Raw genomic sequence first — 24,805 nt, forward strand, 5'->3', positions numbered from 1 at the left:
AGCACACGTTTTTGGTCATGAAGCATCATATTTATATGGTGGATTCCAAGGGTCATATGCTTAACCCAAATCCATACCCATGGGTTTTGTGATCCATACTTCATCTGGCCCAAATCTTTATGTATCCATACATAAACTTGGTCCAATATGGATCATAAGCCCAACACATATAAATATATTATAACTTATAATATATTAACAAATCATATTTAACTTTCTCTCAAGAGTACATTGTAACAAATTGTCATGGTGTTATGCAACCCAAATGGACCTTGCTACTCTCGGGTTGAGAACATACCAATAATAGTTATGGGTTTAGACATCTAATCCAAAGGTCTCCCACTTGGATAAGTCTAAAACTTTTATTACAAATATTACTCCAAGATCCCGACTAGCAATCGTAGCTCTTAAAATCCGCTGTCGAACTCTGACATAGTCAATGATTTGTGCATTAAATAAGGGATCATATATTCCTCCATTATAGATATCATATGGACTGAGACATGGATTATAATCATTCTCGCTGTCCATTTGTTGTTTTCCGATTTCTGATTTATGACGAACGACTAATTGAACAAATCAAATCAATCCAAGCCCGACCGAGCACTTATGTTTGTCATCACGAAATTATTGAGGGGCCCATAGATATCACTTTTATCCCTCTAAGGATAAAAGGAATGGATAAAATTTGACCCAAATGTTCGCTTGTACTTACTCATCAAATCACACACAACGATATGTTTTATAACAACCAAGTCACTCGTTGCGTTTACATATGTCAATGTGCAACCAACGCGCAACTACAGCTCACACGTCTTCGTTTCAAGAATATAAGATATTATTGTCTCATGATCACTCGTGATAAAATCCATGAAGTGATTCAAATGAGCATGGGTTTAATCCAATACTCGAATCTCATTCCAGGAACACTCATGAATGTTGTAGCAACTTTTGCTATGTCTAAACACTTTAGACATCTACAAGAGCAATTCATGGCAGTCATGATTCATACCTACTTCCAAAGTATGATTGGTTGTGGAGAGTTTTAATAACCTAGTTATTCGGAAAGTCAAAACATGCAAAGTGAAACACAAAAATAATCGATTCCAATATGGTTTCAGAACTTATGAATATAAATAAAACACCTTTTATTTATTAGCATATTGATTACATATTATTCATTGTGTAATGTTTCGAATAATCAACCTAATAGTTGAATTAAAACAATAGGCATGCCATGCTCCAAAGCATGCACACTATGTTTATCCAAAAAATAGTTATGCCATACTCCAAGTATGCACACTATGTTTGTGTATGATGCATACTTTGTGAAGTAGACCAATTGAACATGATTCCAATGATGCTCATTTCACAATCCCAAATCCTTACCGCAAATGTAAGAAGACAAGATTCTTTGCCATTTACTAAAATATGTTAGATTCTAAACTTGTATGCATTGATCATCTTGTAATGACTACGCACAAAAGTCACAAAGACTTAGCAACAAACATTTACAAAGTATTCTAATGGAGAGCAATTCCACAAAAATGAAGTCTCACATTCGAAGTACATTCCTTTGAACATCCTTCCTGCATTAAGTTTTTTAATCTTACATAGATTTAATGAATAACTTCCACCTATGAAAACATTTCCATATTCCATTTTGACTATTACTTCTGAACAAGAGTTGCCTCTTTTCAGAATATGTCAATATGGTCCTTTCAAAATTAACACTATACTTCCAATTGTCCATGAGCAATCAATCTTTGGTAAACCTCGGATTGTCCTCGACAATTACTTAATCATTTTAGTCATATCCAGTTGTAGTCCTTTTTTCCTCTTAATGCCATAGGCATTCGGAAAAATTAAAACGGATGAATATTATAGCACATGTAATCGATCCTATACCTGAAGCATATGGGACACGATTCATGATGTCTCACATAAACACATGATCCTAAACCAGCGTTTTGCTATAATATTTTTTATTTTCCATGTTTTCATAATTCAAATTATGAAAAGGGATGCCATAATCATAATCAAATTTTAGAATGAAATTAATGTAGTTATGACTAAATCTAATTTAAAACTCACAATCTAAGCTTTTAGCATTAGAATGAAGTATAATTTCCTCTCCCTTAATTATAGCAAAACAACTTTTCAACCCCTACAGTTTTGCAACTTGAAACTTTTCTTCTCTATAATTAACATTGCTAACTTGCAAAATTTAACATAAAAATCATGCTCCCATTAACATGATAATTATTAGCATAACACTTATGTTCCCATAGCTTTGACATGTATCTAGAAATCAGTTGGCGTTCTAGAAATCAATACTTTATTGAATTTCTTACCAAAGTTCAGATTTATGATACGAAATGCTTTGATGAGACTTTATCAATATCATACACTCTTTCTTAGATAGCTCACATGTGTGTCCAAACAATTTTTAGAACTATGAAAAGGGATGTCGTAATCATAGTCTCAATTGTTTAGACCTTTTCCATTTCTCACAAGTCCATGTTAGTGTGGCGATAAAACACACACGCTCCACTAACGACTTTGAGAATGCAAATATCACAATTGCTATCTACTTAAATCTACTTAATGAAAGCGTTTCCACACCATCATTTTCATGAATCAGAGAGAAACCTTATGACACTTAGATTTTTATGGTGTATGTCCATGTGAATTTTTCATAACCACAAGAGGAGGTTAGTGACAAATCCAAACTCATATGGACTGAACTTGTTTAATCTTAGTTTTCTTACTATCGGGCAGCACAAGGGCCTACCATTGCTTCCAAGTAGTTATGCAAACAATTGAGAACTCACAAGACTCACATGCATAGTCAACTTTAACTGGAATGGTCACAGAAACAAGAATATGTCAACACAATAGGTTACAAACCTCAAGTCATGTGCTAGTGTTAAACAACAGGTTGTATTCTTGATTAGTTCTTGAAACTTTTTAAGATCTTTAAGACTCCCATTGACTACTTGACATATAAGATTCTCTTGTCAACAACCATTCATTAACAAAACAAATATTCAAGAGTTAGTGTGGATTCTTATCAAGACAAACACTTCACACAATTGGCCTTAATTGGTCTTTGTTTTATCCAAAACATCACAACTTACGAATTTCAAATGTACAAAGGTAAGAAAACATTTTACTCTACATTTGACAAGTGTTATAAACCTTCTTAAGATTATGTCACCGAAGTTACAATCTTGGAGTATCACTCAAAGGCTCAATTTTTGAACGAAGTATGATTTATCTTTTGATTTAACCAATCCAACAACTCACAATTCCTCTTCTTAGTCAAACAAACGCACTAAGACATCCTTAGAGAATCAATTGTGATATGGTTTCATAATCACAAAGATAACCATAAGCAAGATACTCAAGTACTCTCCCATCTTTTTAGATTAGAGAAACTTTTATGTTTCTGCCTAATTTGATTCTTCTCATCCGTTTTGCCTTACATTGAAACTTTTCCAATGTTTCAGAATTATACTTAAACTTGTAAGCATAACCATATTTACTAAACTTTAGTAAATCATGACGAATAGTCTCATCCATCTTTGTGGTGGACCTGACTAGTGCACAACCAAGTGTACCCAATCTCCTAGTCCTTCACTTAACTCACATATACATGTGAACAAGGAATTAGTCTTAATTTCCCAACGATGATACTTCTCATTCATCATATAATACCAGTTGCATGATTCCAAATTTCTATCCAACTGGAACTTGGGTGATGAGAATCTTTCCTTATTTGGTAAATTACGACACTACTACAAACGAAATAATTAAATTCATTTTCCAATATTGCTATCAATGGAATCATATAAACAACAATGTTTCACAAATGCCATTGTAAGGAAATTTAAAATAAATAAAATCAAAACTTTTCTTTTATTTAAAACATGCAGAAAAACTTATGCTTACAATGCAAATGCATATGAAAAATATGTTGTTATCTATTCCTAAGCAATATATCATAACTCTTAAGCAGTAGCTTAAAATTCTAATCATCAAACCATACGATCGAAATCTATCTTCGCGATCAGAATCAACTTACTTTTCTTTTAAGCTTCCTCTTTTTTCTTTGATTCTACAAAACATCAAAATGCGACCTAGTCACATCATGTACTAAGAATCTCCAAATAGGAACTTAATAGAGTTAGATAGTAGACTTTACCCGAAATGGAGTCAAACCTTTTTGAATTTACCATCCTTATGATCTTTCAGGTAAATAGGGCAGCTTCGCAACCAATTACTCTTCCCTTGGCAATTGAAACATATGGACTCTTTAGGAATGGTACACGGGATTATCTCAGACTTAGCCTTTCTCTTTACCATTTAGTCAAATGACTTGACCGTGACTGATCCCTTTCTATTGGGAAGAGAAGACTTCTCTGGACTTCTAATGTTACCATTGTCAATGTCCATGAAAGTTTAGGAAGTAGATCTTCCAATCATTGCTTTACCAGTTCTCCAAATCATTGTTGATTCAGCAACATCAAACAAATAGGTAAGATCATTAAGGGTTATGTCATGGTCTGTCATATAGTAGTACTAAAGGAACTCACTATGTGACTTAGGAAGTGATTGAAGAACCTTGTCAACAACCAACTTCCTCAAGACTTTGACACCCAACTCTCACGGTCTATCTATATATGACTTCATCTCCAAGATGTGAGCACACACAGACTTTGCTTGCCAATAGGGATTGAGTGACCTTGAATTTGTGGGTTAGGGAGAATAATTGGAGGAGCTAGAGGAAGAGAAGTATGATTTCCATGATCCAACCACGGGACATCATCTTTATTAGGAAAGCTTGTTTCAAGAGATTTGGGAAGACCATAGTTGTCTTAACCAAACATCTAAAATGGGAGAAATTCAATTTAGTTGATTTAAGTCCTTAATATAACACCCAATATGAAATATTACGGCTAGGACCCAACACAATATTTTATAACTTGGAAGAGGGATGTCGTAATCCAAGCTATAAAATATTTGAAGGTAGGTAAATGACGATTTACCAATTTCTACCACGAAAAATGAAAAAGAATTCTAGGTCTTAAGTGAATTGAAACTCCTAGATCCTTTGAGATTCATTGAAATTTTCAAGGGTATGTTTAAATCTTGATGGTGCCCTCTCAAGTTTGTGACTGGGATGCCGAGGATCACAAACAAGGTGTGAATAACCATGCAAATTGACTTGGTACCCTTAATTTTTATCACCTAATCGATGTGCCGGTTACCCACACGCGCTCCACCAATCTGTAATAAACATTTAGTTACCCTTTGCCACTCTTACTAGTCCATGTTAGTGTGACGGTTACCCACACACGCTCCACTAACGACTTGGTAAGGTACAAAGTGTAATTTCATGGGTTACCACCAAATTTACATTTTCCTAAAGTAACTAAGATTGGGAATTTAATAAGGTTTAGTTACTTTATATTTATCATTATACTTTTAATGAAAGGAGAATTAATGTCTGTCAAACCCGTTCGGCTAACGACCCTCCACCAGTCAAGGAAGCGGTGGGTGAGAGTGGACACCCATTAAACTGTCATTTTATAGGCAGTAACCCTATCCCCCTCCCTTATAGACTGGCTTCGTGAATGAGGCCTACTAACGGTAAGACTGACTTGCTCTTATACATAGATATAAATATTAAACCTATAATATTATAATAGTATAATGGTTGAATTTTAAACTATAAAAATTCTAAGGGTTTAACTTGGAACTAAAGTATTCATAGGGGGGGGGGGGGGGGAACTTTACAAATTCTAAAACTTGTGGGCAAGTTTTGAACAATTCAAAAACTTTTGGTTTCCATAACTTGTGAGTTTAAAGTAGTTTTAATGGAAAAACTCTTCATGTTCCATAACTTGAGGACAGGTTATGGAAGACTTTAAAACATTTAAAAATGAGACTCTTCATTTTCATAAGTCATGGAAATCTTATGAGTTTCAAAAATCATAAATGAGACTTTTCATATAACTTAAAGACAAGTTACAAAAACACATCTTATTAACAACTTTTAGATCAATTTGTATCGAAAACAAATTATCACATAATTTTTCTATTAATCTAAGCTAACTCATAAGAACAAGATAATTCAAATCATCAATCTTAAATAAATTAGCATGAACATATAAACTAATATAAATCTTGAAATTATGACAATTATCTTTTAATTAGATGAGAATTATCATTACCATAACAACAAAATCAAATTTTATGAACAAAAACATTTTGTGGTAAGGATTCTAATGCAAAACAGGCCAAAAAAACTCGAATATATGTTGTCAGTGGCTCCAACTCGTCGAGTGCAAGAACCAACTTGACGAGTTGGATGAGTTTACACATGGACTCGTCGAGTCCCTAGTCCAGAAAGCAAAAAATTCAATTTTTTCAGCTTTTTTCAGCAATTTGCATCAAGTATAATTGAAAACAAGCATTGGCTCTGATACCACTGATGAGTTTTGTATACTACAACATCCTATGGTGCACATACAACCCTAAATACCTTGGATCTATGTTTTCACTAATTATACATGCAAATGGTTTCCAAGACATTAACCTATAACTAGCATACAATTTGACATAAAAATACAAGATAATAGTTAGAGTAACATACCTTTTGTGTGGCTTGAAGTCTGGATGTATTTGGTGTTTCTAGAAAGAATTTAGCCTTTAAAAACTTAGTGCCCCAAGTGTTGTGTGACAACCCGATATTTTGAGACAATAAAATGTAACACCGGTCAAATTTAGGCCAAAATATAACTTTCCTAAAATCTTATTTGGGTTAAATAAAGTAGTAGGAATCGTATCAAGGTTTTCGTCCATATAAAGAACCCTAAAATCCGAGTTATAACGAAGAAGTTATGACCAACCGAAGATTCCCGGCAAAACCAAGCAACACCGACTAAGCGAAAAACGCGAAGTTTCAATACAATAATTTTTAGCCTTAGGTATCTAAACGAAAGTCGTAGATTACGCTAAACCATAATCATGCCTAAAAAGAACGCCCAAAACGGACTTCGTATGAAGAAGGCGCAAATTTTCTAAGTTTCGTAACAGCGGTAGACAGCTAAAAACTCGAAATAAAGATCGAGCGATTTTTAGCTGACACAACTTAAACGAAAGTTGAAGGTCTCGACAATAATAGTTCGATGGTAAAAAGACAAACAAAAACAGACGTCAGATAAAGAAGTTATGGATTTTTAACGAAGTTATCATGTCCCGGCCTATTAATTAAAATATAATTAAAAATAAATCAAAATTAGCCGACGGAGTCTAAATGAAAGTTGTAGAGTATTTTCTCACCTTCGCGTGGATATAAAGAACATCAAAAACGGAGCCCGTATGCGAAAGTTACGGATTTTACAAGTTTGTGGCACACACACCGAAACGATTTACGCCCAGCGTACTCGGATGCTAGGCTCCGAATCGTCCATGTCGACCAAACACTTCGCCCGAGGATGCGGTCAGCAGTGATGCAAGCGAGCGCCCAACATAACCTCGAAGTACGCCTCGCGTAAGCCCGAAGCCACACCGAAACGATTTACGCCCAGCGTACTCGGATGCTAGGCTCCGAATCGTCCACGTCGACCAAACACTTCGCCCGAGGATGCGGTCAACAGTGATGCAAGTGAACGCCCAGCGTAACCTCGGAGTACGCCCAACATACGAGGTACGCCCCGCGTAAGCCCGAAGTACGCCCAGCGTATCGAGGACCTCCAGCCCCTATAAATAGAATGCGAGGGTGCCGGCCATCCTTGCTCAATTTCTTCATTTCTCTCACATTTTCACCTCGTTTTTCGTGCCGACAACATCTCGACTTCCCGGTTTCATATCTAAGCCCCGACGAAGGTCCGAAGCCCCGAGATTTCCGAGAATCTCGTCACTTTCCGGTCGAGGTGCTGCCCGAGAAAATCTCGTTTTCTTCAAATCACGCACTTTCTTCAGTGAGTTCATACCCCTATAAACTACATTTTTTTAATGTGTTATCAATACTTTTTATATACACTTTTAAGGAGGGAATACAAGTAAACACACGATTATTATCGTGTGAAACCTAAAGTTTCACTATATACTCTTTTTTATCAAGTAAATCATATGTGATTCATAACTACTACGTGGAACCTTTCGTACGCAAAATATATCACGATAACATCTTGTCTTTTGAAATTAAATATGTTGTTATACATATATGAATCAAACACGTTATTTATACGTTGAGTATATGTGTTCATTTATGTCACTACAAAAGTTACACTTTACATAACAAGTGAGCATTTCACTAGGGTTTACTATACAAACGAAACAAACTTTTGGAAAAACCATAATAGTTTACGACAAACATTTTTACATGTTAAAAACTCTTTATCAAACTATCTTACATACTTTATGCTTCCTTTCAAACGTTGTTAGGATCGTGTTTCAAACAAAGGTCTTCTTATACTTAAAATTGTTCTTATCAAAAAAACTACTTTCAAATCGTTTTATAAAATGACATCAAGTCATCATTTCTTATTTATTAAACTTTTCAAAGGTTTTACAAAACTTCTTTTATATTTTTATGCATGCCTATATATGTATAGTTATATAAGTAATGTTTGAAGGACTTAGGACAGCTAGCTCGCTTTATTTCCTTTTCCTCGTTGGGATGTGGCTTTAGGGCATCGGTTATTCGTCCGAATGTCGTTTAAATATTAGTTTTATATATATATATATATATATATATATATATATATATATATCATAAGTACATATATAGACATAAAAGTTTCCGTCAGTTGGTTCAGTACCTTTGAGAAGCAAAGGCATATTTCGGTTATACACATACAATACTGGAAACTATAATAGGTATAGTTAGGAGATACTACTTACCATCCCAAGTACAAGGGATCACACAAGAGTCAGTTTATTCATGAGTCTATACAAATACATTACATACTATATGAAGACATACGATGGCATACAATTTCAAGACATACAATTACAAGAGATACGATTACATAAGATAGTGTACTACATATTCATGAAATTTTACATATTACAAGTACCATATCAAAGAGATATTTTCATATACAAGAACAAATGGACATTTTCATACGTAAATCTGTTTTAAACTAGGTTTTGTGAGACGTTTCACGTACTTTCGAGTATGCATTATTAAGTCATGTATTATATACCATAATCCCTTGTAGGGGAGTGTGATACTTGTGTATAGATCTATACGGGATTGACAATCCCACACCTAAGTTGTTAGCTACAGCTAGGCCGGCAGGCCTGGGGTGACAAATGTCATAACATTCCAACGCTTGAGGAACGTTGTTACAGGCAGTCTGGGTCATTAGCATGGTTATAAAACTCATATGGAGTATTAAAAACACGTTGATTTACGGGGTTATCAAATACCTTAGCAATTATATACGTACACAAATCTATTATTTTAGACACGAACAACACCATGGTAGTTCATTTTTGGGACTTTTAAACTACCACCCACTTAAGGGCAAATATCGGATTTCTAAAAGTAAACATTTAAAACAGTCGGGTCTCGGTAGAAGGCTACTCTTGATACTAGTAGAAAATATGGGATTTTCTAGGGTTTTCAAATGTTACAATTATTTACAAACATGTTCATTGGTACAAAATTTCTTCAAACATTTACAGGTCTTTATTTACAGCTTTACAAATCAAAGTCACATAAATACTTATGAATTCACCAGCATTATTGCTGATACTCTCTTTCAAAATAACTTGTATTCCCAAGACACAGATAGACAGGTACAACTACCAGGTTCTGTGAAGACGGAGCGGTCAAGACTCGTCTTTTATTTTGAATATTCATTTAGTAGAATTATACTATGAAAGAACTCAAATGTAATTAAAATTATACTATTAATGCAATGGATGATGTTGTTGCTTGTTTACTACTTTGCATTGTTGTGATACATTACATGACGTCCTCCGCCCCAGAACGTTTCCGCCGTTCTCGGTTTTGGGGTGTGACATGTTGCACCTAAAATGGAATCACAACTCACTTAGGACAAAGGTGATTCTTGAGAGAGAATTCCATGAACCAAAAACACTTTCATATTTCTCTAAGAGAAGAAACACACGTTTTTGGTCATGAAGCATCATATTTATATGGTGGATTCTAAGGGTCATAGGTTTAACCCAAATCCATACCCATGAGTTTATGTGGCTCAACTCTTTATGTATCCATACATAAACTTGGTCCAACATGGATTATAAGCCCAACATATATAAATATAACTAATTACCATAATTAGTCCCCATAGATTTAATTAGTCTCTTTTGATCATTAAATTAATTCCAAATTAATTCTTGATCAATAATAATTAAAACATATGATTTCATATTATTATATTATAACTTATAATATATTAACAAATCATATTTAACATTCTCTCAAGAGTCCATCCTAACAAATTGTACTGGTGTTATGCAACCTAAATGGACCATGCTACTTTCGGGTCGAGTACATATTAATTATAGTTTTGGGCTTAGACATCTAATCCAACAAACATGGTGTAATCCTTGAACAATGCCAACTTTTAAGCATCGTTGAACGATCTTGAGTATCATGGAGCACCTTGCTCGGGCTCCAAAACCTTCAAGGTGCTCCAAACCCCTTTCTTTATGATTCGTTCCTTTAACACTTCTAACTTGATTTTCTTCTAAGATTTTTAAAGTTATTATAATTCAACTTCTAACTTGATTTTCTTCTATGATTTTTAAAAATTTTATATTTATCTTCGTCTTACATAATTTTCATTTTCAACTATAATATATAGCTTAATAAGTGTTCGGCAAAAAAATGTGATGTAAAAGTAAGATAATAGTGAAATTTTGAAAGTTAATAAAGTTAAGGGTTGAAGTTTAAGAACATAATAATGAATATATCAGATAGAACGACGTATTATGATGTGTTTGAGTACCTAAACGTGTGTGTGTGTGTGCGTCTATATATATATATATATATATATATATATATATATATATATATATATATATATATATATATATATATATAGGGTTAGGTTCATGTGAGACGGTCTATTTTTGTGAGACCGTGAGACGCATTTTTATTATTATTTTTTTTTTAATTTTTTTTAGTTAATTCAAGTTCCGAAAATAATATTTTAAAAAAAAAAGAAATTTTGGATTTTTCCATTTATTTTGCATTTTAAAATTATTTTTTAAAATATGTACAGTGTAATATTCTATTAGAATATTTCACGTATTTTTTTAAAAAAATGGAATTTATTTTTATTTTTTTTTTTTAATTTTTAAAATTTTTTTTAGTTAATTCAAGTTCTGAAAATAATATTTAAAAAAGAATTTTTAGATTTTTCCATTTATTCTGCATTTTAAAATTATTTTTTAGAATATGTCAGTGTAATATCCTATTAGAATATTTCACGTATTTTTCAAAAAAAAAAAGGAATTTTTTTTAATTTATTTTTATTTTTTTAGTTAATTCATGTTCCGTAAAAATATTTAAAAAAAGAATTTTTGGATTTTTCCATTTATTTTGCCTTTTAAAATTATTTTTAAATTTGGTCTCACGGTCTCACAAAATTAGAATGGTCTCAAATGAACCTGAACATATATATATATATATATATATATATATATATATATATATATATATATATATATATATATATATATATATATATATATATATATATATATATATATATATATATATATATATATATATATATATATATATATATATATATATATATATATATATATATATATATATCATTTTGCAGCTTATGAGCGTCTAGCACATAGAAATCGAGTTTTTGGTGTGCTAGAACACAAAAATCTTACTAGAAATTTGACATTACTCGCTTAATTATTTCTCTTGGTACATATACATTGTATACATATTAAGATTCCCATTGTATGTAAGGTTGAACACGAATAATATACATACTATTATTTATTTATTTATCTATTTATTTATATATTTTTTAAATTTACGTAATAATTGGAGCGGTGTCGTACATTAAGTCTTAGGCTAGTGATGTTCACGATCATCAATCGATAATTTTTTACCCAAATTTGGCCGTTGTTACATTCTCCTCGTTAGAAGAATTTCGTCCCGAAATTCAACTAGTAGGTTAAAAATCTTCGAACAATTCGTGATATTTTTTCGTCATTTGATCTTCGCATTCCTACGTGAATTGCATCCCCCTTTTTGAGTTCCAACGCACCTTCACGATAGGAATGCGACTTTGTCTTAATCATTTGATCTCATGGTTCATAATCTCAATGGGTTCTTCAACGAAGTACAAATCAATATTTAGTTGGATCTCGTCGAGAGGAATGGTAAGGGTGTCGTCAGCCAGACACTTTCTCAAATTCGAGATGTGAAAGACGTCGTGTACTTTCTCCAGCTGCTAAGGTAATTTGAGGTGGGAAGCTACAGAGCCAATTCTTTTAAGAATGTCAAAGGGTCCTATGTATCGTGAGTTTAGTTTACCGCTCTTTCCAAATCTAATCAATCCTTTCCAAGGTGAGGCCTTAAATATAACTCTGTCTCCCACCTGGAATTCCAAAGGCTTATGCCTTAAATCAACATAATTTTCTGACGACTGCGCGCTGTTTTCAATTGTTCTTTGATTTTTATGATCTTCTCAATCGTCTTGTGAATTATTTCAGGTCTGGTGTGAATATCTCCTGAATGTTTCCTGGCCAGCTGGGTATCTCGAACCACTTCCCAACATAATGGTGAACAACATTTCCTTCTGTATAAAGCCTCAAATGGTGCCACTTTTATGTTGGAGTGATAGTTTTTGTTTAAGAAACTCAACTAAGGGTAAATGAATATCCCATGAGCTTCCAAAATCTATTACACATGATCGGAGCATATCTTCTAGGGTTTGGATGGTTCGCTCACTCTGACCGTTAGTTTGTGGATGGTAAGCCGTGCTAATGTCTAAACGCGTACCTAAGGACTTTTGCAGGGACTGCCAAAATCCTGAGGTGAATCTACTGTCACTATAAGAAATGATAGAGATTGGTACCCGGTGAAGTTTGACAATTTCCTTTAGGTATGTTTGGGTCCGCTTTTCCATCTTATCCGTCTCTTTGATTTGTTGGAAATAGGAGGACATGGTGAACCTATCAACTACTACCCCGATAGTGTCAAAACCACTCGATGTCTTAGGCAGTTTAGTGATAAAGTCCATAGTGATCATTTCCAACTTCCACTATGGTATATCCGGTTGTTGGAGTAATCTTGAAGGCTTTTGATGTCCCACTTTGACATTTGAGTAAGTGAAGCACTTGCTTACTTATGTAGCAATTTCTAGCTTTATGTTCGGCCACCAATACAATCGTAGAAAGTATGGTCGTTTATGGTTAACAAGCACTTCCTTAGGATTTCATTAATATTTCTACCTGGCGTTTGCTACCTCTACTTCATATGATACATCTAATTTACTACACTCGTGACATTAAAGTCATTGAAAGGACGGAGTTATAAAACTTTTATCGGCACTAGAGTCAAAAAGTATTGTAACATACAAGTTATTAATAAGGAACGTACTAGTGACAATAGACGGATCCAAAATAGCATCCTTGTTTCTTACCACAAATGCTCTCCTGTGAGCATTTCCACCTTTGTTATTCATTTTCGGCCAGTTTCGCATGAAGTGACCTTTCTCTCCATACTCATAACATACTCTTTCCCCACTGTTGCAAACAAAGTTCTTACAGAAGTCTCTAGTATGTCCGTTCATGTTACATTAGGTGCAGTTGTAACACTCTCCAAAGTGATGCCTATTGTAGATGTTACACTTTGCGTATTTGATTATGAGTTTCCCTTGTGGTACAGGTATTGGTGTTACTATTGGGGTTTCTGCATAGACCTTATTGGGTTCTTGTTTCTTATGTGGGATTGACTTTCCTCCAAATAATCTCCTTTTCTTGTTTGGTTCCAACTTGGGGGTCTCAACTTTGTCTTCCATGTTCCCATGACTGATCTCATTATTAGTCAATCATTTGTCCTTATTCTTAGCGCTCTCAAAGGTTGTAGGTCTTGAATACATGACCATACCCTTGATCTTAGGAGATAATCCCCAAATATAGCATTCTATCTTCACATGTTCTGGGGTTACCAGTGATGGGCACAACAAAGCAAGGTCATTAAAATCTGGTTGTGTAGGGTTTAATGTGTGAACCTCTCATATTTAGGTTCCAAAATCGTTCTCCAGATTCTGCACATTGTCTATAGGACAATATTCTTCTATCAAGATGGTTTTCAGTTCCCTAAGTCAAGGAGTTGGCAGGGATGATGCCTAGTTCCTTTACTTGTTCGTTCCACCAAGATAGTGTCGCATCAATGAAAGTACAAGCACCGAAACACACTTTGATATCTTCAACACATTAACTGATCTGAAATAAGTAGTCCATCCTTTTGAACCACCTGGTAAGACCGATCACACCTTCATTTCCATAGAAGTACTTGGGCTTGCAATTCATGAAGTCTTTATAGGTGCAGGCCCTCTATGTTTCATCAGGCTTAATTTTCAAACTACTTCTTGGCTTAGTCCTGAGCCCTTCAACTTCTATATGGGCATTCTTTCATTCACGCTCATTGAGTTTTCCATAGAGACCGTAAGGTGGTATGAGATTAGTTGCTCCATCTCCGCTGTTGTTTGAGGGTGTCCTGCCTCAGGGAGTGGCGCACCAATAGTTGGTGTATCCATAATTGGAGTTACCATTGGCCTTGTGCCAGGCCAACCTCTCTTGGGTCGAGATGTCATGGGCGCAACTATTGGTTCCAATTGTTCATACTGGGATTGCTTTTTCAGTCGTTCACTCTTTTTTTTCATTGGCATGATGTTGATCTATTTATTAATTTTAGTTGTAAATTTTTAATTGCTCAGATTTCCAATTATTGACAAGACGTTACTGTTATAATTGGAAAGAAAACAAACAACTGACACATCAACTATCACATAGCTAAAAATACCATAATAATATGTGCTTCATTGTATTCACATAATAGTTGCAGGGGTTTTACATTCATTTACAATACAACAAGGAATAACAACATGCTGGAGAGAAAAACTCTCATGTTTACAGAAATTCAATCACATGAAAAACTTGTAAGACTTTATAGACTTCTTGCTATCCCCCCCCCCCCCACCCGTACATCATAATTTATATTATCAGAGGATCACTAAGAGACCCATTATCCTATTACATATCCAAATTTTTCATACCTACAGTTGGCAATCACCCAAGACTTGCCCAAATGCCTCCACTACCCAAACATCACTCTAACCCAAACTATCCCAAACCAAAGTTACAAGACAAGGTGTCCAAGATCTCTTGGATTTGTTCCTCCATAATCCCTAATCGTTACACCACTCCTCCTTCTCCAATGCCTACCTCGATGGCCCTTGCTAGAGCTGCTCAGATTTGCCCCTCAGTCTCCATCCTACGAATCTCCCCAGTGATCATAAAGTCATATATAAACTGGACTCTTCCCCAATCTCTCTTCATGTCCACGTAGTCCCGACTGCGCTCTCATCTCCTTTAGTTGCCTCGCCAGTAGGGCGTTGTTGCCTCCGACAGTACGCATCTCATCACCTATGGACTCGAACTTATGGCCAAGCTACATGGTGTGGTCAAACAAGAGTGACAAATCATCCTCCTCAGTGGTGGTTGGGGGTTTTGTCCCCAAAGATTGTCATACCTCAAACCGATGGGTTTCTCCCTGATCTTTTACCAATTCGTTCAGTACATCAGCTATCCAAGAGGGATCATGGATCTTCCTCTCCTAAGTTTCATGGGAGGGTTCAAACATCAGGTTCTGTGTTGGCTCAGCAGGTCTAGCGTGGTATGGGTGAAAGTTACCTACGAACATGTGGAAATCAGGAGGCTGAGTCCTAGGGTTCTTCTTGACGCCTCTACATGTGGGGATGAACTTATTTGAGTTTTTCCGATTACGACGTATCCCTAAGCCCAGGTAGTAAGAAACAAGTGGTGGGGACGCAACTGACTCCTCTTCTTCTATGGGGTTACATAATGGTTTATTAACTCAATTCTTAAATTAATATGATTTTTAACTTTAGAGTTTTTAGCTTAATGATGAATTTAATTCAACGTTTGAACAGACGATTGCGTTTTGAATAATTCCATGTTTCAACCGGTGGTGAGATCATTCAAATCACGTACACTACAAGAAAAATCATGAATAGCTATGGAAAATTTTTACGGAATCAAAATTTGTAGCAATTTTAGTATGGAATATGCTACAAAATGGTTGTCGTAGCTATAATGCTACGATGAATGTTACGAAATTGCATTCCATAGCTAAATACTAAATAGCTACATAAAGTTACGGAATCAAGATCCGTAGCCATTCTACTATCAAATATACTACAAAATGGTTGGTCATAGCTAATTTACTATGAAAATGGCTACATAAATGCATTCCGTAGCTAAATCATGAATACTTGTTACGGAATGGAAACCCGTAGCTATTTTACTATAAAATATGCTACATAATTTTTTTTGTAACTAGTTCGTTATGGAACTTGTTATAGAATTCATATTCGTAGTTACTTGGCTATAAAATTCGCTATGGAATCTAAATATGTAGCTAGTTAGCTACAAAATTGAAATCCGTAGCTATTTTGCTATCAAAATTTTCTACACAATAAAATTTTGTAGTTAATCTACCATGAAACTTGTGACGAAAAGATTAATCGTAGTTATTTGTGTATACGACTGGTTTCAGAATTAGCAAAATAACTACGAAATCAAAATCCGTGGCTATTTCTCTACGAATTATTCCGTAGTTAAATAGCTACGTAATATCTTTCCCGTAGCAAAATATATAAAATTATTTTAAGGGAAACTAGTAAAAATCTTAAAACAAAAGAAGAAACTGATATCATTGTAATTTAAAAATTTATGATTTTTTCATAATTACCTAAATAAAAACTATATACATTACGTCTCATTATTTATTTTTACTTAAAGCTACTTTTCCCCAAATCATCGCAGTAACCCTGTTCTGTGTTCCTTCGTTTTCTCTCTTTGACTTCGGTGGAAGTAGCATAATTTTCCCCAAATCATATCATACGTATCACATTTCATATTTGGAAGCAGCATAAGGCGATCACACATGAAAAGGAGTATCTATGACCTCGGTGGCGAAGTTGATCCGAACATCTATGACATCCGCGGTGTAATTAGGAATCTTAAAGGAAACGACGACATGTGATTGTGCATCGAGGTTGTTAATCTCAAATGAGAAACGATGTCGATCAAATGGCGGAGGGAAGGGGCGTCCGTGAGATCTAGTCTAGCAACCGTTCAATTCTCACCTCCCTCAACCTAAAATCGTACTCTCTCTCTCTCTCTCTCTCTATATATATATATATATATATATATATATATATATATATATATATATATATATATTCAACATGTAATATGCATTAATTATATATATCACATCAATTGTAGTCCAATAAGCGAATTGACTTAGGTTTTTACATCAGATTGGTGTTAAAATTGTTAAACAATTGATTTTTATTCAAAGCACATTGAATAGGAATTAAATTATGCCTACTAAGTTATCGTTATAATGATATAATTTGTAATTTCTTCGGCGATGTTCTAGTATAATATGTTTAATAAAGCGGTGATGACATATGTAACTGAAGAAGTGAAGGATCCGTATCATCTTCTAGAAAATGAAGTTCTGCCTTTGGATTTGGCATCAAAAGTACAGCCTTTGTTGACAAAGATTGCAAATCTTGGGGGAAAGATATCTTTAGCATCTTCTGTACTAGAAGTGCTGCTTTCTCAGAAAAAGTAGCAACCTTAAGACTCCTACAACAGGTATGATTAATTTCTTGTTTGACAAATAAATAGGTTGAATCCTGCCTACTAATTTGAATTTCCATATCAGGTGTCCTAAGTGTACCAAACAATGAAAGTTAAGACTTTATCAAAATGGTTCCTTTCTTAGACTTCTCAGTAGTATAGAGGATCTCAAGCGTCAAGCATAATTTCATTGCTATGAAAGTTAACCACATGAAGGGTGCAATTATATTTAGTGATTTGGTGAGTCTAATTTGCATAATTTTTTTGATTCTTTCTATTTTTTTTAATTTATTTATACTTATATTCTCTACTTGTTTTTTTTTTTCTCAAGGGTTTTGAATCCGACACCCTGCAAGACCACTTGAGTGTTTTGGCTATAAATCTAAACAAATCAAGGTCCCTGATCTATCCTTCTCAATCCAAAGCATCAAAATTGTGTGCTATGCTTCCAAGCTTGGCAGATATTGTTGATAAAGAGCACAAAAAGCTTCTTGCTCGCAAATCTATCATTGAATAACGCAAGGAAGAACAATAACACCACATTCTTGAAATGGCTGGTACCAATTCATTCATTTTCTAAACTTACACACACACACACACACTGTGTTTCTAACCCTAAAGTTCTGTCACAAAGGAACAGGAAGAGGAGACAAAAAGAATAAAGCTACAGAAGAAAACCGAAGAAGTAGAACAAAAAAGACTTGCAACCGAGTTTAATGAACGGAAGCACCAACACATCCTTAGAGAAATTGAGGAACGGGAGCGTGAAGAAGCACAAGAATTGTTCAATGATGTTGGGAAACGTATCAAAAAGAAAGGAAAGAAGCCCATCATTGAAGGGGTAAGTAAAGTAAAAGAAAAGAAGAAAGATTGGTCCTTTTTTCATGCTGACGATTGTTGGTTGTTTCTCTTGATATTACATGAGAAGGTGACGGAGCAATCCTTGATGGAGTTGGTAATGCAGGAGCAAGTTAGAGAGAGGCAGGAAATGGAAAAGAGGATTCAAAAACTAATCAAGACCATGGATCATTTTGAAAGAGCCAAAAGGGAAGAGGCTGCACCTCTCATTGAAGCTGGTTTCCAAAGGTGTTTGGCTGAAGAGAAACTCTGGCATGAACATGAACAACAGGCAATCTACTTACTTTGTAACATAAAAAAGATGTAAATGCCCAAGTTTACTTGCTAATTTATTTTTTGCATGCATCTTGAGGTAGAACTGAGTAGAGAGCGTCATGAAGGAGAAGTATAGACTTTCTCGTGTTATGGAACATAAGGTCTGTATTTTATTTTTTTTATTGTAATATGTATGTATTATCTTGTCATATTTTCTTATAAAATATTCATGTATGTGCACAGGCTAAAGGCAGAGTATGATAGAATGAGAGCTGAGAGAGAGGAAAGACTTGGCCAAATCCTCAAGGCACGAAAAATGGAAAAAACCAAAAAAGGAAAATGTTGTTTTATTAATTGAAGACTGAAAAAGAAAGGCTCAACTTAGCGGCCCACAAATGTGAGGAAGAAGAAGCCCGCAAACGTGAAGGTTACTTTTTACTTTTTCTTTTTGTAGATTATATTTTGCAATTTCGGCTCGTCCCTTCCTTTTCCAGTAAAATGACCAAAATTGGAAACATTCTGATTATCTTAGGGGCCAAAAAGAGCCCTTTTACTTTGGACAAGGACCATACTTGTTCCAAGAACCTCAAATAGGGACCAAATTTGCTTTTTGGGCCTAACATTGCAAAAATTGGCAATACTAAACAAATAAATGTTACAAAAACCACAAATACATTAAGAAGAGCGTCATTAAAGATTGAAATTGCAATAAAACTGTTTTAGGACCAAAATTGCAAAAAAAATATTATTTAGGTCCAAAAATGTAGTTTATGTAAAGTTGAAAAAATCAATATTTATTTTGTTGATCCACATACTTTGTTTGTTTGGGATTTACAGAGGTGAAAGGTGCAAGAAAGAGGAGGCTGAACGGAGGGCTAAGTTGTATAGGACTTGTTAAGTTAATAGGACGTAATAGTGGTAAGTTTTGTAAAACAAGATTAAATAAAAGTTATTGTTTGTGGTTTAAATTTTAAAATATTTGTGCAGGGTTTACTTTTATTGCAATGCATGCGACTCTTGCAAGCCCAGGTGTTGATTATTGTTTGATACCTGAGTGGCTGGGTCATCTTTCTATCTTGAAGGGCATGGTGGTCTTTTTGAATATATAGAGAAAAGAATAAAAGAAAACGAGCATATGGTAATTGTTGTAGCAGCAGCTGCAGGACAAGAATTTGTGGCTGAGAGCTTAAGAGCCACCAACAAGAAGGATGCCTACGAGAACAAACTTTTAGACGACATTAGCTTGTGATACCTAAGTTTTGTGATAGTTCGAAACTCTTTTTAATGAATGATAGAATATTATGTATCATATAACATTTTATGTTTAATTTGTAGCATTTTGATGTATTGGATATTATTATAGTTTCTATAGAAATACTACTTTTTGTTTTATATTAATTGTATTTTTATAAATTGATATAAACAGTCGAATTTAATAAAATAATGGTACAAAACAATTGCTATGGAATTTGCTATAGAAAAAATGCTACGAAATTGGCTACGGAACAATTTCTACGGAATTAGCTATGAAAAAATTGCTACAGAATTAACTATAGAACAATTGCTACGGAAAAATTATTATGGAAATTGCTATGGAAAAATTGTTATGAAATTGGCTATGGAAAAATCGCTACGGTATTAGCTACGGAAAAATCCTATGGAATATGCTACAGAATTTGCTATGGAAAAATGCTACTGAAATGCTATGGAAATCAAATTGCAATGAATAGATGTCGTAGAAACTATCATAGCAAAACTACTACGGAATTATAACTTCGTAGCTAAACAGTTTGCTACAAGAAATAATGATACAGAGTCTAATTGAAAGTTTACGTAGCAAATTTCGTAGTTATTTGACTTTAGCTATGGAATTTCATGTTTTTGCTATGAAATTTTTCGGTAGCTAAATCAAAATTTTCTTGTAGTGGATGAAAATGAAAAGGAAAAAAAAGCTGGTTTTAGAAAATGAAAGTGGAATGCTATGTTTGGGTAGAATATGAAAAAAAAAAGATGAAAATGGTATACAAGGTTAGCTATTTAAAAAAAGAAAAAAAAATCTACAATGCTATGTTTGGGTAGATTTTCAAAAAAGATGAAAATGAAACTATGTAACAAGCTAGTTTCAGAATACTAGGGTTGGGTAGAATGTAGAACTTGATGAAAATGATGTGTTATATGATCGTAGATTTAAAAAAATAAAAGTTCAATTCTCTGTTTGTGTAGATTTTAAAAAAATGTTGAAAATGTAATGGTAACTCAATAATTTAAAATAAATAAATAAATAAAGTCCGATGTTATGTTTGAGTATGAGTTGAAAAATATGAAAAATACAATCCTATATTAATGTAGCTTTCAAAAATTGAATGTATAACATTTTGTTTAAATGGATTTGGTAAAAGATGAAAATGCAATAGTACATCAAAGTAGTTTTTAAAAGTGAAAGTAGAATACTATGTTTGGGTAAACTTTGAAAACAATTGAAAATGTAATGGTATAAAATGTTAGTTTTTATAAAAATGATAGTTGGGTGTTATAGCACATTAAAGTAGTTTTTAGAAAATGAATGTGGATTACTATGTTTGGGTAGACTTTGAAACAAATGAAAATGAAATGGTATAAAATCTTAGTTTTATAAAAGTGATAGTATGGTATTATGTTTGGGCAGTAATTAAAAAACAAATGAAAATGCAATGATATATAAGAGTAGTTTTTTAAAAAATGAAAGGAAAAGTACAATGTTATTTTTGGGTAAAAAAAAAAACGAAAATGCAATGGTATATAAGGGTAGTTTATAAAAGAAATGAAGTTAGAATGCTATTATTGGGTAGAATTGGGAAAAAAAAAATAAGAAAATTGAATGGCAAATAGGCTTGGTTCTTTAAAAATAACAGTAGAATGCTATGTTTTGGAAGAATTTGAAAAAAGATGAAAATGTAATGATATATACGGTTAGTTTTAAAAAAAATGAAAGTAGAATGCTATGTTTGGTTTAATTTTGAAAAAGTTCAAAATGCAATTAGGAATTGTTAGAATTAATCAAGCCCATTTAATCTTATGTACATATACAAATATTACATAAATAAACAATATATAATCTATCTAAATGTTTCAACAATCAATAATAATCAAATCTATCAATCATCATCTATCTCATTAAATTTAATCAAGAATTACTCACCCTGTTTATGGCCTATTTTCAATGAAATTCAAAACTTGGGACTTTCTTGATCAACCTCTTCTCTTGATTTCCTATTTAAAATCAATTCATACAAAACATTGATTAAGTCATTTACATGACTTAACTCAAATAAATCATCTCTCTTTTATGTAATCATATCATCATCTCAATTTTTACATAATCCGTAGATATATCAAATATTCAATACTATTAGAAAGTTCATTTTATCAATTATGAACATTAAATACATCATATTTTACCACTTAATGGCTCAATCCATTAACTAATATTATCCACCTATGAGCTCTTAATCTCATGGATTAAGTTTCCATCTCAACTACCACTTTTCAAATAGAATGTTCATAATCAGTAGAATAAGTTGTAATCAAGCTATATAACATCAATTACTAACTAAATTTAATCATACAACTTCAAACCCTTCACTTAGCTAGGGTTTCATCATAGTCCTCATAATGTTGCCCTAAATAAAAAATTGATATGTTAGATGGAAGTAATTCATACCTTAATCCAACCAATTGAAGCTTTAATCAGAAAATTGTATCTTTTTTTATCGGGATTCAGTTACCACGTCGTGGTAAATTTGCCACGTCGTGGTGTGTCTTATATGACAGTTTTCTTTTGCGACGACTTTTAGCCCGTCATTAAAATAAATGGTAATGTACTTTCCTCCACGACGTGGTTAGTTCCTGCACGTCATGGTATTTTCAAAGTACGTTGCCGTCACTATTCATTTTATGTAACTAGAATCACCGTTGCAAGACCACATTGTGGTCTCCTCTTTGCCACATCGTGGTGTGGCCAAAAATGTGTTTTTGCTATAAATTTATTCACAAAGCTATCATCACTTGTACCCTTACTCTATAAAACTTATTTTAACTAAGAAAACACACAACATTTCTACTATAATCATACTCATACATCACATTATAAAATTTCAAAAACAGGTAATATATACATAATGAGTCACTATACTACCTAATAAATGCCACATTGGCTGGACCGATTTCCTCAATCACCAAGTATTACAGAATGAGTCACTATACTACCTAATAAATTTTACATTTGCTTGACCGATTTCTTCATTCACCAAGTAATCTCAAAAAAAAAAAAAAAAAAAATTAGAAACCATACATGCTAATATAAAGTTTAATATAAAACATTACAAATCTCTTTAAACCAAGACTCCCAAGTAAGGATAAGATTTGAGTTGAACATGTCAAGTACTACCCAACAATATCCGCAGCAGTAGTTTATGTTGAGCCACAATGAGCATGATCACTCACTCATTGCATAGCTTCTAATTACATGTACACAGTGTAGTGTATGTTCCCAAGCCTGTTTGATGGTGTATATCCTTGAACAAATCCACATACGAATAAGAAGTAGAATTGACAATTTGTTCATATATACCTTTGCTATGTAAGCTCGCTTGCTACAAACTGAATCAAAACAGATTTGTGGATTTGGAGGAGACAAGAGACAACTGTTTCTGCTTTACTTAAAGAGAATACCTCAAATCAGTAATAACCACTTGGAGGGAATTCAAATACACACCAAGTTCATGTTTCAATCAAAACTATAGTATATTAGAAAGAGGGAGGAAAAAAATACTATATGCTACTGTAACACTACAAGCCAGTACTAGAGCCTATCCACTTGGTAAGTCCAAAAGTAATGGCCATAGCCATCCACCCTCCAACCAGAATCCTAAAACAAGGCTTCACCACCGGACTCCTCCCTAGAAAAGCTCCAATCCACCCAAAAACCACAAGCCCCAAGCTCACTGTGGCTACCACCACCCCCAGCCTAACTTTATGGTCCATTATGAAAGCAGCAGCCAGTAAGGGCATGATGGCCCCCAACATGAATGCAAGGGCCGATGCTGCAGCTGCCTGAATGGGATTCGGGAGTGCTTCCTTCTCACTTTCCTCCTCATTTACTGAAATTCTCTTATCTCTTTTCATCTGAGCCACCTCTATATCTCGTTGGGAGCTCACTGAAACAAATTCACCTATTGCCATACTGCATGCACCTGCAACTAAGCCAGCAAAGCCTGTAAGGATCATGGCTCTCACATCTTCTTTCACAGCTCCAACACCCATCATCAGAGACGCAACAGAGACTAAACCATCAGTGGCTCCCAAAACAGCAGCACGCAGCCACTGTCCCCTTTGTGAGTAATCACAGTCTTCTTCTACAGACATTTCGCCATGTTTCTGCTCAAATTTGTCCTCAGGCTCAGGAACTGTTATGTGAAGATCGTTTTGTGCAGACATGGTGGAAGAACGAAAAAGAATTTATTATCACAAAGAAGGAAGAATTATAACCAGAACAATACACAACTTATTTGTGGTAGAGTCCCTCTATCGTATATATAGCATTTGTGTATGTGTGTATGTATGAGTATACATGCATTATGTCAATAAGGATCAATGTGTTGGTGGTGAATAAAGTTAAAGTCAGTGCATAACCAACAAGGCTGATAGTGATATGAAACTAAAAGGTGTGTTGATATAGGTGCTGCAAGGTTATTGCATAATCTTATAAGGACCATGAAACTACAAA

At 33.9% G+C, this 24,805-nt stretch overlaps 1 protein-coding gene and 1 pseudogene across 1 annotated transcript; one reads left to right on the top strand and one right to left on the bottom strand.

The window, feature by feature from the left end:
* Positions 1 to 17,068: 17,068 nt before the first annotated feature.
* LOC111899498 (eukaryotic translation initiation factor 3 subunit A-like) lies at positions 17,069 to 18,463 on the top strand (annotated as a pseudogene).
* Positions 18,464 to 23,618: 5,155 nt separating this feature from the next.
* Positions 23,619 to 24,593, bottom strand: LOC111899499 (vacuolar iron transporter homolog 4). The gene has a single exon (XM_023895332.3). It carries the CDS (start codon positions 24,514 to 24,516, stop codon positions 23,869 to 23,871), a length of 648 nt encoding a protein of 215 aa, XP_023751100.1. The 5' UTR covers positions 24,517 to 24,593; the 3' UTR covers positions 23,619 to 23,868.
* Positions 24,594 to 24,805: the final 212 nt, after the last annotated feature.

Source organism: Lactuca sativa, chromosome 5 (genome assembly GCF_002870075.4).
Source record: "Lactuca sativa cultivar Salinas chromosome 5, Lsat_Salinas_v11, whole genome shotgun sequence".
Lineage (NCBI taxonomy): Eukaryota > Viridiplantae > Streptophyta > Magnoliopsida > Asterales > Asteraceae > Lactuca > Lactuca sativa.

Bases quoted from the DNA above. Each gene is read 5' to 3' on its own strand.
- LOC111899499 (XM_023895332.3), bottom strand. From the start codon at position 24,516: ATGTCTGCACAAAACGATCTTCACATAACAGTTCCTGAGCCTGAGGAC.